The sequence below is a fragment of the Mus caroli genome, chromosome 12 (genome assembly GCF_900094665.2).
Source record: "Mus caroli chromosome 12, CAROLI_EIJ_v1.1, whole genome shotgun sequence".
In the NCBI taxonomy this organism is placed as follows: Eukaryota; Metazoa; Chordata; class Mammalia; order Rodentia; family Muridae; genus Mus; species Mus caroli.
In genome coordinates, this window is record NC_034581.1 from 98,377,609 (window position 1) to 98,396,263 (window position 18,655).

The 18,655-nt window shown below is 49.4% G+C and overlaps 1 protein-coding gene and 1 long non-coding RNA gene across 2 annotated transcripts in view; both read right to left on the reverse strand.

Moving 5' to 3' along the window:
• Nucleotides 1-80: 80 nt before the first annotated feature.
• LOC110307406 (alpha-1-antitrypsin 1-3) lies at nucleotides 81-10,149 on the reverse strand. The gene is made up of 5 exons (XM_021179651.2): nucleotides 10,043-10,149; nucleotides 3,885-4,516; nucleotides 2,164-2,434; nucleotides 1,147-1,297; nucleotides 81-359 (listed from the first exon to the last, which is right to left on the reverse strand). The coding sequence occupies exons 2-5, from the start codon at nucleotides 4,510-4,512 to the stop codon at nucleotides 168-170; spliced, it is 1,242 nt and encodes a 413-aa protein (XP_021035310.1). The 5' UTR covers nucleotides 4,513-4,516; nucleotides 10,043-10,149; the 3' UTR covers nucleotides 81-167.
• A 6,334-nt stretch (nucleotides 10,150-16,483) lies between these two features.
• The window catches only part of LOC110307407, a 4,579-nt gene continuing 2,407 nt past the window's right edge, over nucleotides 16,484-18,655 (reverse strand). The window contains exons 2-3 of the long non-coding RNA XR_003838412.1: nucleotides 17,619-17,728; nucleotides 16,484-16,544 (exon numbers count right to left, since the gene is read on the reverse strand). This is a non-coding gene — a long non-coding RNA (uncharacterized LOC110307407). The remainder of the gene's footprint in view (nucleotides 16,545-17,618; nucleotides 17,729-18,655) is intronic.

Genomic DNA, 18,655 nt, shown 5'->3' on the forward strand with positions numbered 1-18,655 from the left:
TAAAACAAACAAACAAACAAAACCCCCAAAACACAAAAAAACAAAACAAAAAAAAAAAAAAAACCCACAGAGTCAAAGACTTGCTATAGCATCAGGCACGAGCCAGGCCAGTCAGTGTTTAATGGAAGGGAACCCAATTCAGAAGGAAGGATGATTTCTTAGGGTGGTCATTTACGTGTGGGATCTACCACTTTTCCCACAAAGAGGGGGCTCTGAGTGTGTTCTTCAACTATTATGAAAATGAAAGGTTTGTTGAAGTTCAGGATAGGGGGCATAGACATAGGAACGGCTTGTAAGACTGTAGCTGCTGCAGCTTCTGTTCCTGTCTCATCCATGGTCAGCACGGCCTTATGCTCAGCCTGTGGAGAGAGAAGCAGAGGCCCAGTTGCTGGCAGGGTGGTTACCATTCCTGGCTGGAGCTAGATCTCACATGGGACTCACCCAAGGAGGACTTCAGTAGGGAGTGTCTCCCTCCATCTCTTCCTGCTCTTCCCCCAGACCCCTTTCACAGTGACCACCTAAGAACTCTCCTCCTCTCCCACTCTTCACCTGCCTTGGTTCATTCCTCTGTTCTCCCTTCCTGATTCCATCTCTCATGGCCTGGGATGCAGCTCAGAGCTTCAGAGAGAGGAACTTCATGCCCTCTATGCAAGTGTCCCTGTTCAGTGTGTAGCTGTGAGCATATTGTGACACTGCTTTGAGAATGACCTTTGATGTCCAAACTCTTAAGAATATTCTGCCCCTTCTGAACTGCCTTTAATTTCTCTGAAATCATACTTTCAAATGGAGGTTTCACTAATAGCGCTAAGTATCAGGAATGGATGATTCCAGAGCACCCTCTTGAGGTCACCAGGCCTAAACCTCTATCTGAACATACGTAATCTGAGTCCAAAAGTCAAATTCTCCAGATAATGATGAAACCAAGGATTGGGGCAGCAGCTCAGGGAAGGGCCCATAATTCCATCTGCATAAGAAGACCCTCCCAGCTGACATCTGACCACACCCTATCCAAGTGAATCCTGACAGTCCTCAGAAAGAGCTTAGCCTGGAATCTGTCTGCATCCTTTTCCTCTTCCCCAGGCTTGCTCTGAACTACCTCCAAATCCTGTGCTGCCCTACAGTCACCCAGGACATTGCCATGGTCACCTTGCTGAGCTTCAGGGGAGCATTCTCCTCTGTGATTCCGGAGAGGTCAGCCCCATTGTTGAAGATCCGGGTGATGCCCAGTGGACTCATGAGTGTCTTCAAGTTATAGTTTCCAGAGAGGGACAATCTGGGTAAGTGGACCTGGGCTAACCTGGTGGGTAGGTAAGAGTTAAAATTATAGGAGTTTCATGAGATTTCTGGGTTCTGTCAAGACCCACCCAGTTGTGGAATTATTTCTGGCTGGTTCTCACACTGAACGTGCCACTAACCCAGCAGGACATGAAACCACCTTCACGTGCTTCCCTTTTCCATGGTTACCTTCCAGCAGAAGAGAAGGTGAAATCAGTGGGATTTCAAAGCTCAAGCTCCTAGAAGCCCCTGAAATGCCACCTTCTTCAAGAAGCCCTCCAGGGAGATTCAGGGTGTTTACAGGGAGCCAAACCTCACTATGCCCTGATGTGTTTGGTCAATCCCTCCTCTTGAGCAAGGGATCCCCCTTGGATCTGATTCTCTCAGGGGAGCTAGGGTCAGTGCAGCTGAGTGACATTCCCCTCACCCTCATAGGGCTGAAAGCTAAACTACAGGGAAAGAGAAGGGCCCAATAGGGTCTGACCAGCCCTCAGGATCTGGTACCCACCTTATCTGCTTCTCTGCACTTTTATGGGTTTTAGACCTAATCAGAGGCCTGACAGGGAAGAAAGGATACAACCTCTGCCTACACTTAACCTCAGGACTGCCAGAAGTTCCATGTAGCTCACGGTTTCTCACAGGCAGCAGAGCCCGGACTCAGAGTGCACAGGTCCTCTGATCTGTGGAGCACGCTCTAGGACAGCTGGGTCCTGGAGACCTAGCAGCTCCACTGAGGACTGACAGGAACAGAGCCTTGCCCTGCAAACTTGCCCAGAGAGCTCTATTTCTGGCCTGTACACTTAGCTGTGGTCTTGGATTAGAGACCACCCTCTGCAAGCACTTTCTGTCCTTTGGGACACTCAGGGAAGGTCTCTGTCTGGGCGTCACCTTCTGTGCCTGTTTAGCAGGAACTTAGAGATGAGCTCCTTGTTGAGAGTTTGCTCCAGATGCTGCATCTTGCCATCATCGGGCAGGAGGAAGACAGCAGTGGCGTTGCCCAGGTAATCCATCAGCAGCACCCAGCTGGACAGCGTGCTGCAATGGTGCACGTCAAGCATGCCCGTGAGGGTCATCATGGGCACCTTCACCGTGGTGGACTCGTCCACGTGGAATTCAGCTTCCTCAGTGTGCTTAGGATCGAATGGCTTCTTCCATTTGCCTGAAGAGGGGAGAGTGAGAGCAGACCTTAGCCAATGAGGTGGTGACACAGCCCATTGACTTTTCATGTGCACAGGGGGTCACTACTAGCCTTCTAGGCTGCCCAGGCACTTTGGTGAGGGTAACTCAGGACTCAAGGAGGACTTAGACTTTCCAGACCACAGAAGCTGAGAGCTACCATCCCCATTGTGCCTAGAAAATATCTTATATAATTGTTATATACTTATAGAAAGGTGACTTGGGGTTATAAATGGAATTCCTGACAATTCTATTTGTTAGCTTCTTATCAGGAGTGGCACATTCATTGGCAATTCAGTCATCACTCAGGACAAATGTTTTTTGGCACCTCAAGCCCCTTTCTACATTCAAGAATTCAGTGAAGAAGTCTATCTGCTGTATAAGACCACCACCATCAAGAATACTGGAGTAGGTGGGGACTTTGGGGAACCACCAACAAGAACCCATCAGAATGGCTTAGAGTCTCAGAGACATATCAACAAGGCCACTAGAGTGGGAGAGGCTCCAGGGAACCGGTCACCAAGGTCATTGGAGTGGACACAGGTCTCAGCGACCCATCTCTGAAGCTGTCAGAGTGAGCTGGGTTCTCAGAGACCCAAGATCAAGGCTGTCAGCAAGAGAAGGACAGCAGGAATCCTAACTTCACCTTCCTTTTGGATAGGAATTGGTGAAGGGGTTGGGGTGGAGTTGACACCTACACTTGTCACAGAAGTGCTGGGACTTGAGCTGTGCGGGCCTGATAGTCTCCTCCACAGGACTCTGTTGGTGGCAAGGGGGTCATGAAGGCCAGAGTAGCTTCTGCTTTTGACTCCAATCTCTGGAGAGTCTTGACCTAATGACTTCCAGGCTGGAGGCCCTGCTTGGGATGTTAGTTGATCAGGTGCTTATGTCCTGTGCACTGGGTAACCTCTCTAATTCTTTCATCCCCACACAGCAGTCAGCTAACTTTGTCCCTTGTAATATGGACAGTCACACCCTAAACAGGTAAAATGGCTGGCCCAATATCAAGGCTAATAGATTATAGTGGCCAGATTTGAGCCAATGTTTCCAGAGGTCATAATGGTGGTATGCAACAGAGGGGCTGATCAAGTACACTCCATGGAATGACACTCTCTTCAGACCATCACAACCAGGACAGTTGGTTCTGAAGCTAGGGAAGGACTGCACATTCTACAACTCTCCTTTGTAGGGGAGGTGAACATTAGGACAACCAAGGCCCCAATCAGTCCTTCAAAGAAGTCAGTGGACTTGGTGTTTGAAGCCAATTCCTAAGCTTAATTGATAATTTGAAAGATGTCAGAGTTTACACATCATAGAGTAGGGAACATGATGGGGCAATACCACAGCATGGCGTGAGAGCTCAGAAACTGGTCCTCGAGAATATGTATGGGTGTCTCCATGGACGCCAAGTCAAGCTGGTTCTGCCATCTTACCTTTAAAGAGAATGTAATTCGCCAGGGCGAAAACTGTGTCTTCGTCCAGGTCTTTCACCGCCTCAGCTATCTTTCCTTGGGTTCCCTTCTCCACAAAATCATTAATCACTTTCTTGGCCTCCTCTGACTCTGCAAAGTTGACGGAGAAGACTTCTGAGTGATAATTGTTCTTGGCCTCTTCCAGAAACTTCTCCACCAGCTTCAGGTCATTGTTGACAAAGAGGCCATTGCCTGTGCTCAGCTGCAGCTCACTGTCTGGCCTGTTGAGGGTTTGGAGGAGGTGTTGGAAGGCCTTGTGGATGTCAGCCTCCGATGTTTGTGTGAGGTTGAACTGCAGGCCCTCTAGGATCTGCGTGTGAGTGTCACCCTTGCTCCCTAGGGAGAGCATAGCAAAGGCTGTGGCAATGCTCACTGGGGAGAAGAAGATGTTGGAAGTGTTGGACTGATGGGCCAGCTCCCGGTATAGGCTGATGGCAAAGTCTCCCAGGTTTGTAGCGATCTCATGGGAGGCTGGGGACTGATCCTTCTGGGAGGTGTCTGTCTCCTGAACATCCTCAGCTAGAAAGCTGGGGACCAGGCAACACAGGCCTGCCAGAAGCAGTAGACCCCATGAAATGGAGGGAGTCATTTTCCTGCAAGACACAGAAAGAGATGCAAGGTCAGGGCTGTGGTGACTCCTATCAGCTACCACTTGACACAATATAAAAGTAACTGTGGTGGTCTAGTAAAAGACACTATGCCCAGCCTAGATTAAGCATTGTTCTGAACTGCTATCTTTGAAGAAAAAAAATGTTTTAAAAATGGAGACAGTTCTGTAGCTAAAGCACTTGTTAGGCAAGTGTGAGGATAGGAGTTTAGCTGTCGAGAACCCACATAAGATAGGGACATAGTAGCCACCTACAATCCCAGCATAGGGGAGGGGGGAGTAAGGGACAGGACATCCATGAGACAAGTGGGTTGGCTTTGCTAGCCAGAATCTTGAAGAAGCTCTGTGAGAAGTTCAATGAGAGACACTACTTTGATGAATGAGGTGGAAAGTGGCTGAGGAAAACATCCAACATCAACTTGAAGCCTTTGTACACACATGCACTGGTGTGTGTTTGCACATACTTGTTCACACATCACACAAATGCACGTGTGAAAACAAAGTAAGATCAGATAGGATGCTCTCCATCTGTCCAGTGTTGTCGTGAGCCCTCACATGTGTGAACTCCCAGGGTCCTGCAGGGAAGCTGTTATTGTCCTTCAGTTTGCTATGCACTCGAAGTTAACAAGTGACAGCACAGCAGACTGACGTTGCACTGATGGATGATCTAGTTCCTCACCAATTCTCTCAACAGTTCAGTTTCCACCTGAAATGGTCTTGAAGCACAGGTCCCCAACCCATTTTGTAGGGAAGAAACCAAGGCACCGGGTGAGAAGTGGTCTTGTCAATAATTACAAGAGGAACACTGTGGTCTGGATTAACAATCCCTCGAAACTGGAAGAATTCATGGGAGGGTGCTACTGCTACCTCTGGTCCCCAGGGAGAGCATGTTGATGTAGTGGTGATCCTTACAGGAGAGGAGATAAATGTTGGTGACCTGGGCACACAGGGAAGTCTAAGGTTGGGAAGAACTAGCCAGATGAGCTGGAGAGATGGCTTAGTAGGTAGGAACACTTGGTGCTCTAGAAGAGGGCTTGCGGTTGATTCCCAGGACCTCCAATGACAGGTTACAACCATCTGGAACTAGTTTCAGGGCATCTGCAGCCTTCCTCTGGCCTCTTTAGGCACTACACACAGGCAGAACACTAATACACATAAGATAAAAATAAATGCATGGAGAAGGAGGAGGGGGAGGGGGATGGAGAGGGGGAGGGAGAGGAAGAGGAGGAAGAGGAGGAGGAGGAGGAAGAGGAGGAGGAGGAGGAAGAGGAGGAGGAGGAGGAATGCAGGCACTGTCCACACTCAGCCCTTACAAGGAACCTCAGTCCCTAGTGGCTTTCCCTGAAAGAGGGACTGTCTCTGCTCTGCTCTGTAATCCCAACCCAAGGCTGGGCTGGCCTCATCTTGGGCAGCCCATCTGCCATCTTGTCAACATTCCTATCACAGTTCTGGAAGAGCAGAAGTTAGTGCCTCTGCTTTAATATGGGATATGTGTGTGGTGGGGAGATCTATTCATCACAGCCCCAAGTTCTAACCCAGGCTCTGTCACCCTCCAGCTGTGTGAGCCAGGACAAGTGATTTGATCCTTGTCTTCCCTCTCCTACAAGGTGGGCCTGGGAGAACTCAGGGCGTTAAGTCTCTGCCATATCAGATCTTCCATGGACAAGCTCCCAAAGGGCATTCTTGGGGATGGACGGGTGGCAGATGCTGCAAGCTCAGAGGTTGGAAAAAGGGGGCAGAGAAGGGCAATGTGTTGCGTGGCTGAAGTGAAGCAAGACTTGAGTTGCACCAGAGAGGGCAAACTCTGCCTGCAGACAGCCAAAATCAAGATCACACCCCCAGCCCCAGCCTTCCTGGTTCTACAGAATTCTCTTTACTCTGACGTGCCACAGGCTACTAGTCTACAGCCCCATGCTCTCATCATATTGGGGAAGCTGAGGCCACATCTATGAAGAATCTTCAGGCAGCCATACCACATAGTTAGCTATTAGTTCAATAATGAAATCACCATCCTTTTTATTTTACTCCTTTGAGAGAACCCCATATGTCTCAGGCTAGCCTTAAACTCACCATCTAGATGAGGATGGCCCTGAACATCTGATCCTTCTACTTCTACTTCTACTTCTAGAGTGTTGGGATGACAGGTGTGTACCACCATGGCCTCTTTATGTAACTCTGGGCTTCATGTGTCGTATGTGAACAGTCTACCAAGAGAGCCACACTCCCTAGACCCATAGATAGAATTATCATCTTAATACAATGAAACCCTCAAGTTTGAGATCTGCAAACCTGAAGGGGGAAAGTTGAAGACAAGAAATATTGAATTTTGCCTGCCCTTGACCTGTAAAAAGTATCTTTCCAACGTTATAGCACAACAAAGCACAGACGTCTCTCTAGCTACCACCGTGCTTTCTGCCCTTTCACTGTAAATAATCTGGAGAGCCAAACACGGATTACACAGTACATGTTGGCGTTTTCATAAATAGGCTGGTGTGTTAGGGCTGGAGACGAAACTGAATTGAGTTCTGTATATTTCCATTCCTGATGTTTTTGTTACTTCTTGTTTGGATTTTGGCGAACCCCGTGGAAATTCCCCACCTTCATCAAGAGGCTGGGCTTTCACAGGGTGGCAAGAAAACATACCAAGTGATCTCTGGCCAGAGGCTGACAGCAAGGCAGAGATCTTCCTGTGTCCATCTCCCCGGGGGCTGGGGTTGATTACAAAAGCACGCCTCCTCACTCGGCTTGTGCCTTGGATTCTAAGGAGCAAACTCTGGTCCTCAGATTTGGGTGTTAAGCATTGGACTGACTGAACTATTTCCTCATCCCAGACATTGGACTTAGTGCCAAGGATCTCTGCTTAGCAGGGTGGGGGTGAGGGGGGGGATGAGATGCCATACTCTGTTTGGGGGCTGCTGAGCCTCAAGGAGGGAAGGCCAGCATGGGGAAGGAGAGGGGGCCCTGCTAAGGTGATCACACTCTCGTCCATCTTTCCCTTTTCCTCCTTCGATGGTGAAGGGGCTGAGGGCTGGAGAGACACCCTCCTAGCCCCCATCCTTGACTGACACAGCAATATGCTTGGGTCTCAGACTTGAGAAAGCCAGGGCTGGGTCAAATTGTTGAGAAGAAATAACTTAAGTGGGGAGAGGTTTGTTTCGGTCACAGTTTGAGGGGATATGGTACTTCCTGGTAGAAAGGTGTGCTGGCGGCCCCAGCCCAAAGCAGCTGCTGGCTCTCACCTCAGAGGGTGAGGAAACAGGATAGGGAGGGCCAGAGCTCAGCTCACTGCTTCCTTTTCCTTTTGTCTGGGACTCCCACTCATGGGATGGAGCACCCACATTTGGAGCAGGTTTACAATTTCAGTTGCTCTTCTTTGGGAAAGGCCTTTAGTGTTCGGCTACTGCCCTAGGTATTTCTTAATCAGATCACGATGTCAGTGGATGTGAAGTGTCACAGGCCCTGACTCTGGTCTCAAGCGTCCAGGCAGGTACATTCTGCATCCCATCCTGCTCCTTCAAATCTCAGGGTCCTGGGCCCTGCTTTCTCCCTGCTGACCCCGTATGACCTCCAGGTCCCTGAGCCAGGGAAGACAGACAGACAACTGGAGAGGAGGAAGAAGCTTAAAATCCTGTGGTATAAGGACAGAAGCCAAAAAGCTGTAGATCACACATGGTGACATTCTGACTTCAGAGGCTGGTGGTGTGGCCTCTGGGAGGCAAGAGAGGGGCCATACCTCCCCCTTTTCATTCTGTACCATTGTAGCTAAGAGAGAAAATGAATGATCCACTAAGAGTAACCCAAGCAGACCCAGAGAATCAACTGTAGCAGGCCACAATCTGTGGAAGCCCAGCTCTGCCGTTTGTTGCCAGTGGCCCTGGGGCAAATGACCTCAACTCTTTAAGCCTCCTGTTTGCACAGAGGAGTCTTCTAAAGAATGGGGCATGGCAGGAACAAAGTCACGATTAACTAGCACAGACAGATGGTCTCCTGCTAGGCAATGCCAGTCCTGGGTCAGGTGCATGTCCCATCACCCCCATGTGCATCGCCCGATAGCAGTCATGCACTGTGCAAACACAAGCAATAACTGCAGTCCTTTTGGACATGCTCACAAAATGTGTTTTATACCCAGTTCATCTAACTTTCCCTTCACATTAGTTCCATTTTATGGGGAGAAAAACTGAGGTCCAGACAGGCTAAGCCACATTCTCAACCCCACAGAACCAGCTGGAAAAAGAGCTGGTGTTCAATCTCACACAGTTTAGTTCTAGGTTCTAGCCCTTTTCTATGTACAAAATTGAAGCCAGAAGACTTGAAATAGATAGCAGAGGGTGGCTACTGAGGCTCCACTCCATACTAGTGTTAAAATGACAGATCCAAGGCTAGATTGCTGCTCCTCTGTGTGACCCTACACCCCTTACTTTTGGAACATCAGTTACCGGAGGAAGATTATGTGAGTGGTTCAGAGAGCCAATATGCAGAGCTCCCAGAAGCACCCCTCATTAACCTCTGGCTTTTTCAGGATATTTGTATCCTGGGAATTTGGCCGCCTCGCTTCTGCTTACATTACAAAACAGCAGGATGATAAAGCAAACCAATCTCCATAGAGCAAGGCTGGCCAGAGGGAAGGAATGAAGCTCTCTTGCCTAATAGAGCAGCGAGGTTAGCAGCTATCCAAGGCTACAGCCCAGAGGGGAAGATGTCTCAGTCAGCAAAGTCAGGAGCCTGAAGTCTGGAGCAGCTGCCTCAGTTTGAATGGTAGGCTATGTATGATTGGGACAAACTATTATCCTCATCTCCTCATCTGTAAAATGGGAATAAGCCAGTAGCCTCCTTGAGGGGTTATGGAGCTGAAATATTACATGAGTGCTTTGCTTAGAGATGGGACACCTTAGCACGCTCACTCAGGAAGTTGGCTCAAGCCAAGTCTCTCTCTCTCTCTCTCTCTCTCTCTCTCTCTCTCTCTCTCTCTCTCTCTCTCTCTCACACACACACACACACACACACAGATCTCACAGGCCACTATGCTTGGGACAGCCACCATGACCTACAGGCTGAGGTCCTAGTATGTGCATCTCAGGTGTAGCTGGAGAGCCACAGCTCCCACTGTCCTTCTAGTCTTACCTTGCTTATCCACGATGCAGGGGGGTGGGAGCGGGGCTGGAAAAGGCCACACAGGAAAGGCCAGCAAAGGGCGGGCACTGTCTACATGGAAATGGCTGTGGCTGCACCTTGGCCCCTCCACGTCTTTGTCTCCTCTCACCTGAAGATACTAGCTATCTACTGTGCAGCGAGGTTCAAGAAGGGAGCCTAGGGATTGATGTTCCCAAGGCAACAAGAGGCCTAGGTGCCACAGGTGCAATTTACTTTATCTTCCCTGTATTATCCTGCTCCCAGATGGGCTGCCTGCTTGGGAGGTGCAGAGACTCAGGGGCCCCTCCAATATTTCCCCAGGGAAAAATATACTCACAGCTTGCTGTCCCAGCAATATTTCCCCAGGGAAAAATATACTCACAGCTTTCTGTCCCAGAGCTGGGTGGTGACGGAGGCTGAGGAGACAGAGCCCTGTCCTAGTCTGTATTTAAGCAGTGGGAGCCAAGGGGGTTGTGGGGGAGTTTGCTAGTGAATATTAACCAATGTCACCACAGTTATTGGTAGAGCAAACAGAGAGGGGCTAAGTCCATTGATTGTTCACTGAGGTACCACCCACACTGTTCGGGACAGAGCTCAGCTCTCTCTGCTCCTAAATCAAAGGAGTCCTAAAGCAAAGCAGTTAGAACATCCATCCCTCATAAACACAACAAACACAACATCCGGTGTCCAAGGTGCGTCTGGTGTCCTGAGTCACGTGGCCTCTAGGAAGACACAGCATGGCTGACTGGTCCTGCACTCTCCTGGGGAATGCTTGGGTTGCTCCCATGCAAGCAAAGTCAATATTTACTAAGACATCTGCTTCCAGATGCCTGGGGTTGAAGATTCACTGCCTCCACCAGGGGCTCAGAGTAGGTTATGTGCCCACCTGACGAATGGAGACATAGGACCAAAACAAAGAGATTGCTCCCCTTGCACTTATAGATATGAATTCTTTGTTTCCTTTGCAGGGGAATGGACTGTGGCTGACAGGAAATTCCTGACAGGCTGGAGCACAGTGGCCAGGGGACAGGCTAGGGGACAGAGAATAGCTCTGTAAGGAAGAGCTGGGCTGCCCTTAGACATGTTAATTGACCTCTCTGAACCAGAGACATTTCCAGAATGGCAGATTGGTTGCCAGCATGGTTGCCATGGGTACAGGAAGTTGAGGAAAGCAGGCACATTGTAAGTCGTTTGTCTCAGTCTAAGAAATTCTTTCCAGCCTTCCCATTCCCCACCCTCCCCTCCTCTGAGCTGGGCCTGTTCCACATTGATTCCAGGAAGCTGGTATGGGGACTTTCCTTCAAGATGGGGAGACTAGGAAGGAGCAGTCTCTCTGCTCTGGGGCACGGAGAGGGTGGTCACAGCTCTTGAAAGTCTATCTGGTTTGGTTGGAAGAGGTCAGAGTTGAGGCAAATGGGCTCTGTACTCTGATCCTTTTCAAAATCTCGATCACATCCCATCAGCCCTGTGATGGGCACAGGTGGTGAGGTCACATTCACCCTCCACGCCCCCCCGACCCCCATGCTTCCAGCTCTCCTGCTCTCCTGGCCCTTGGCCGGGTACAGCAAGAATGAGGTGGATAAGTGATGGTCACATTTCCACCTTCTGCCACTCACTGGCTCCCCTGTGATCCACCTTAGGACTCAGCCTAATAGATGTTCCACAGGATCCTACAGCGCCTGAGGCTAGACCTCAACCCATCAGACAAACCTTTTCACCTCCCGGTGCCTCCCTGTCTCCATCTCTAAGATGCGGATTATGATGGCACAAAGCTGCTGCAAGAACTACATACAGCAAGGGAAACTCGGAGCCTAGGGCTCAAGGTATCCAGACAGCTATTTGGGATGATGCTCTTATCAATACTAGGACTCCTTGGTGCCACTGGGTGGGGGTGGAGATATAGGATGGGTTGCATTCTGTGGGATCACCCCCCCACACACACACATTATGTCACTCAGTACCCTCTGTAGATCTGGGGAGCCAGTGGAGGTATGCCTCCCTCACAGGAAACAGCTCAGCTCTCCCTCCCACACGTCTTGTTCCTTTCCCACAGCACCTGCCTTCCTTCTGGTCCCTTGTAGGTTGGGTATGGTTGGGTATCTATTTTACAACTACTAAGAGTTTGGTGAACCAGACTGCTGTTGTGGTGCAATGCTATCTGCACACCCAGAGCGTGTTCTCCCATCTCTGAGCCTCTGTTCTCCATCCATACAATGTCCATTCCTGTGATCCAGCTGACCCTCATAGCTTTGCACTAGATGGACTGCACCAGTTGGAGGTAGTCTCTACTGTGTCCCTGCAAGCACTGCGCCCTCAGGCAGACTGCAGCCTGCAGGCAAGTGGGACATCCCAGCACTGTACCTGAGAATCCTGGCCAGATCCAGGGTAGCCACGCCTCCTGCACCTCTGGTAGGTGCTGATTCCCACTCTTCCTCAGGATCAGATTCTCGACTCCCAAGGGTGTCAGGGTACCAGTCTGCTAAGTGTCTCCAGTGTCTGTCTGCCAGGGAGGAGATCAGCTTCAGGTGGCAGCCGTAGATCTGGGAGGGGCAGGAGCTAGGGCAGGAAGGGGCCTCGCCCTGTGCTAGGAGCACATTAAGACTAGCCCTTCCTGGCCCAAGCAATACTGGGTGCCACCTACTGCACTGGCTGTGTCCACGCAGTATGACCCAGCATGGGCTCATCCACACAGACTTGTAAATGGACTGGTCGCCTCTCTAAGAGGAACAGTGGCCCTGGCTTAAGGATTTCACTCTTCTGGCATAGAGCTTTGGCCCAACATCTTTCCAGGTTTTCTGGGGCTGAAGCATCAAGAGGGCTGTGCCACTCTTTTGTGCCCAGCTGAGCCCCCGAGGTTGGGGCAGGGGTGTGCATGTGTGTGTGTGTGTTCAGGCTGTGTATGTGCACGATGTGTGTATGGCATGTATGCATGCGTGCACACGTTTGTGCTGTGTGTGTACATGTATGCATGTGTGCATGATGTGTGTGTGTGTGTTCATGCTGTGTGTGAGCATGTATGCATGTGTGCGTGCTGCATAATGGGTGTATTTTCATATCCTAAGTGCATCAGGAAGGACAGTAGGTGACCCAGGCCATCTGAAAAAGAAATGAAGAAGGCTAAAAATGGAAACCTTTGAGGCAAGCTTGGGGGTGGGGGTGGGGGAGCTTCAGGTGGAGAACCTACCAATTTCGGTCAGGAACCCCATGCCCAGTCCTCCTTCTCTTCAGGACCAGTATGGAAAGGCGGGCAGAATGCCTGAGGGGAGCCCAGGCTACAGTGGGGAAAGTCTTGTCTACTGGTTCTTTCTAGAACTATCTGTGGCTACACCTAGGCTGATTTGGAGGTAAAAGGCTCGTATGACGATGCTAGGGAAACTGTACACACAGTTCTGCCTACGTGCGTGGGCTCAAGGATGGGGCTGAGCACTGAGCTTGGTGTCTGTAGCAAAAAGGGGAGGAGGGATGGGCTGGGGGAAGGCAGGTCAATTGTATCAAAGATGTAAGGGAAAGTGATGGCAGACTTGGGAATAGCATCCTGAGAGGCGCGTGGCATGCCCCAGACACACACACACACACACACACACACACACACACACACACNCACACACACACACACACACACACACACACACACACGCACACACACACACTCCTAGGTGTCTGTTACAGAGCACTGGGCTCTGGCCTTGCCTCCTCCACTCTTTGCTAGACTTTAGACAAATCCACTTAAGTTCCTTATGCTTAGTCCCCTCATCTGTGAAGTAGGACTAAGGATGTCACTTTGGTCTTTGAGTGGGTTGTAACCTCGGCAGGCAGTTACAAGTTCTGAGCAGAACACCTGCTGAGTGTGACCCCTAGCTAGGGGGATAGTCCCCTTTCCCAGGTTCAACTCCTATTCAGCTTTGAATTACTCAGAAGGCCTCGGAGTCAGGCCCCAGGGAGCAGGAAGTGCCCACCTCCCTCCCATGTGTGATGGGCAGAGCATTTGTATGACTAATGCCAGGCAGACCTGTTTGTGTGGAGGGCTTCTCATAGCTCAGCCCCGAAGGAGATGAGTTTTTCCTTCTAGTTGTGTTAGCTGGCATTTCACACAGAGGCCACTCTATTGATGGAGTGTGCACTGTATCTGATTTAGGAGTGGTCCAGCTTTATCTTCTGATAAGGAACTGAGGCAGCTCACTCTCTACCTCCACTTGGCATCTTCCAACATCTGAATCCCCAGCTTCCCCTGCTCTGGTTTTGGTTTTGTTGCGTCTGGCAACTTCCTATGAAGGAGTAGTTACTCTTTTCTGGAACTGACTGCAGGCCACTCACAGCTTCCTGCTTTTATTTCTCATTTTTCCTCAAGTAGAAAAAGAAAGGTTTAGTCTATGCACCGTAAATAACAATGCCATTAACCCCACGAGTGGGGGATGAGACACTGGAAGCTTCAATTCCTTTTTAAATTGGTGAAATTTGTGTCTTCATGTGTTGGTGAGTTTTCTCTCTTTTTTTATTAGATATTTTCTTCATTTACATTTCAAATGCTATCCCCAAAGCCCCCATACCCTCCCCCTGCCCTGCTCCCCAACCCACCCACTCCCACTTCCTGGCCCTGGCATTCCCCTGTACTGGGGCATATGATCTTTGCAAGGCCTCTCCTCCCATTGATGGCCGACTAGGCTATCCTCTCCTATATATGCAACTAGAAACACAGATCTGGGGGTGGGGGGGATACTGGTTAGTTCATATTGTTCCTCCTATAGGTTTTGCAGACCCCTTTACCTCCTTGGGTACTCTCTCTAGCTCCTTCATTAGGGGCCCTGTGTTCCATCCAATAGATGACTGTGAGCATCCACTTCTGTATTTGCCAGGCACTGGCATAGCCTCACAAGAGAGAGCTATGTCAGGGTCCTGTTAACAAAATCTTTCTGGCATATGGTTAGTGAGTTTTTATAGCAAGCCCTTTCCATACCTCAACTTTGTTTATCTGAAGTTCTGGATCAAAGACTGGAGAGATGGCTCAGCTGTTAAGACTACTGGATGTTCTTCCAGAGAGCCCAGGTTCAATTCCCAGCACCCAAGTGACAGCTCACAACTGTCTGTAACTCAAGTTCCAGAGGATCCCATGTCCTCTTTTGGCCTCTGAAGGCAACAGGCATACAGCAATTTAAAACAAACATGCAGGCAAAATATCTACATGGATTAAAAAAAAAAACAAAAACAAAAACAAAAACTAAATCGTGGACCACGGTAGTTATTACAGCTTTGAAGAGACTAAACCTATCCCAGCTTTCTTCTTGGTGGTTAATTGGTCATGTTTTGCTCAATAGGAACACTTTAGGTGGTGTGTGTGTGTGTGTGTGTGTGTGTCTTCTTTTTGACCCCAGCTTACATTCTGGATGCCATGTACTGAGGCAGCGACACCAGCTCTCTCACCCCTGTGGGAACTTGGGGGTGTATGCGAGATCTTTGGTGAACCTCTTGTAGGACAGGGCATGCAGTACTTCTCCAGAGAGTCCAAGGGACAGCCAGTGGTTGTCTGGAGTTTGTTACGCACCATTGCAAGCCTTGCGGGGGGTGGCTCAAACAACACAGGCCTCAATTCTTAGAACTTGCCCAACTCAGACCTTGGCTTGAAAAAGTTCCATTGATTGACCTTGTTGACTTTCTGCTGTTGACCTTGAACATTTATTTCTGTTTGTTCTATTTCACCAGGTCCCTACCTGCTGCCATTTTACCACACATATCCTCAAATGGACTCCAAGATGGGGCCTCAGCTAGTGAATCATGATTGTCACTCATGGGGCACTGTCTGTCTGTCAGGCCTTTGTCCTAAAAGTTATTAACTGGCATGGTCCGAGGGAGTAGACACCATTTCTACCTCTTGAGAAAGAAAAGTCAGAAGTGCAGTCAAAACGAGGCACAGACGGTTTCATATGGGAGCTGGATAGATGAACAACACGTCCGAGGTCACAGGCTGGGTGTGGAAGCTGGGTTGCTGTTCCCTGGGGTCAAGAAGCAAGGACACTTTTCTGAGAGCAAAGAGAGTTCTCCAGGGAAGGCAGGAAGTCATTCATGGAAGCTGAGCAGCTGTAAGTCAACAGGGCAGGAACCATCTGCTTGAGTGTCCAGGCATAGAGGCTTACTGACCAAACTAGTATTGTTCCTTCTGGTAGAGTCAGTTCTGGGCAAGATGCTTTGCCATTCTGCAGCGGGGCAGAACCCTGTGGGGGGAGGGTAAGTCAAGGGAATGATGCAATCTACCCCCACCGGTAGGTGTTCTCTCTCAGCTCTGCCTGTTCTGACCTCCAGAACATGCTGTGAAGGGGTTGGCTGGCTGACCATTCTGCGGCCATTTTAGGTGCCTTTTTGTTTTATGGCACACCTTTCAGAACAATTGTGGAGACAGTTGACAGCGCATGCCCACCCTTCTTTTTTCTCCCTCTTGTCTGCATCCATAGCCTTTGTCCATATCTGTTCTAGCATAATCATGGTAGTTGACAACTACTGGGCATGTGGCACAGGACAGACATCCTTCTGAGCAGCACGTGGATCCTGGTCCTCACACTGAGCCCTCAGGTCTACTCTCTTCTGATTTCTACCTTGTAGATGAGGCAGGGAAGGCTCACTGGAGTCCAGCATGTAGCCTTAGATCACCACAAGGGACAGAAAAAAAACAAAACAAAACAGTGTAACCTGATAAATACCCGAAAGATGATGGCGTGAGTCACTTGGCTGAGTCTCTCAACTGTAAGCTGCCAGAGTTAGGGGATCGTGTTCTCTGACGCCTTGGTTCTGTGCTAAGCAAAGAGCAGGTTGTCTGAGACGACTGAGAGACAGAGTTAATTGATGGGAAGAAAGACGGTGTTTTTCTTTCTGGGTGGTTAAGGTTGGCACCTCTTCTGCTAGAAAGAGAGCATTTGGGACGTTAGATATTTATATGAGACACACTCTCAGTTACTCTATAATAGCCAGGGAGACATAGCAAAGAACTCGTTTTATTAAAGGCTTTAAAAAGTAATGATTAAACAAAATCTTTTATGCCTTATTCTTTGAGCTGGGAGGGAAGACTAGAGAGGAGGAGGTGGCAGACAAGATGGCCGAATCTGCTTCCTTATGTGGCCTCTTCTCGGAAATGGAACAGGCCCTGGTAGGGGAGCAGAGGGAGGGTTGAGCGGGGAGGATGGGAGCCACTGCCAGGGAAGGCCAATTGCATCACTGAGTGGGCGTTCTTCTCTGCCTAGGACTCCACCCAGCCTGGCTTTCACCTTGACCTCCCAGTCCAGAATCTGCCTAGCATATTCCCAGGAAATCAGCCCGCTCCCTGCCTCCTTGACAGCAAGCCTCTTAGCCAATTGCTGTGCAGAGCACTTCTTTCCCAAGGGGCTCTGTAAGGGGAGTTTGTCTTAGCTGCATTGTAGGGGAGGTTCAGAGAGGCCTTCTAGGATGACCAGTGATCTCTCTGGGCCACCTTCATCCCTGCACCTCAGCTGCTGCATGCTGACCTGAGCCATGCTGTCTCCTGCTCTTACATCTGAGGGCTGCATTTTTCCCCTAAGGCATTCTTACCATGCAGAAGGCAGTAAATACCAAATCTACTCTTTAGGAGACAGCTACATAACCGCTCCTCTGAACAAAACAGAAAACACACACACACACACACACACACACACACACACACACAGAGGCAGGCACATTATCAGCCCCATACAAGACTTTGGAGATCTCCTTCCATATTCAATGTACTCTGGGACAATGATGCCATTGGAGACACCCCATGAAGGCCAGATAGTATGGACCTTGAGGACAGTCAGAGCCAGAAACTTCGGAACTCAGTTCACTATGGACAAGTCGGTTAACCCCTTGTGGTTCTGTTGTATTTATGTAAGAATAAGATCATAGAAGGTTTTAAGGTAGGGGTCCTTAAGGAGCATGAGTGAATAGGAGCAACTGCCATAGGGTGGAGGGATGCCCACAGTGTGCCTCTCTTTCCACTTCTCTCTCGTTGCTCCTGGACTTTTGCTTTGAACACGGAGACATGAAAGAACAGGATGGGTGTGGTGACACATGCCTGTCATCCCAACACCTAGGAGACAAAAACAGAAGGATCAGAGCAAAACTGAAGCCAGCTTGAATTATATACTGAATTCTAGGCTAGCCTGGTCTAAATATTGAGACCCTGTCTCAAGCATCAGCCACCAAAAAGGTGAGGACAAAAAAACAGAGAAATTCATAACACTGTAAAGGGTAAGGGTATAGATACATGTGTACACACACACACACACACACACACACACACACACACACACAGTATATGTATAGAAGATTTCAGAAGGAGACAAAGTGGTGATTATCCCAGAACACAAACTTAGAGAGCCGCTAAGACTTTGTTCTTTATCTTCTCATACATTGCTTATGTTTCTACAAGAACAGCATGCCGCTGTAAGAAAGGCCTTTACTTCATTTTGACTTAATCAAATGGATGCTGCATTGGAATGTGTGGTTGTTTCTTTCATGATCCTCAAATGGTGCCTTTCCGTGGTCCTACTAACTCCTGCCTGGGAACACAGCCTGAGGAAGCAGACCGCTGCCCAGCAGACTCTGCTGGCACTGGGCTTAGATCTTGTGTAGTTGCTTCCTGGTGTGAGAACGTAGGATAATATGTTTATCTTCCTGCAGCTTCTACCAGGAACATCTCCAGGACAGTCAGCACGGCCTGGGAGTTGGCGTGGCTTGGCTTTTGGAAATTAACCTGTTGACCTTCTTCTTGTGGAGAGACCTTGGAGAATGTAGTATTTGTATGTCTAAAGTCATGTTTTAGATGCAAAGGCAATGTCTGGAGATCCATGCTTGGAAGCTTTGCTTCCCTGTAAAACATTTGGGTCATCAGTCACCTGTAGCAGGACACCTGGGTTAGCACACCTGGGGCAGGACACCTGGGGCAGGACACCTGGTGTAGGACACCTGGGGCAGGACACCTGGGGTAGGACACCTGGGGTAGGACACCTGGGGC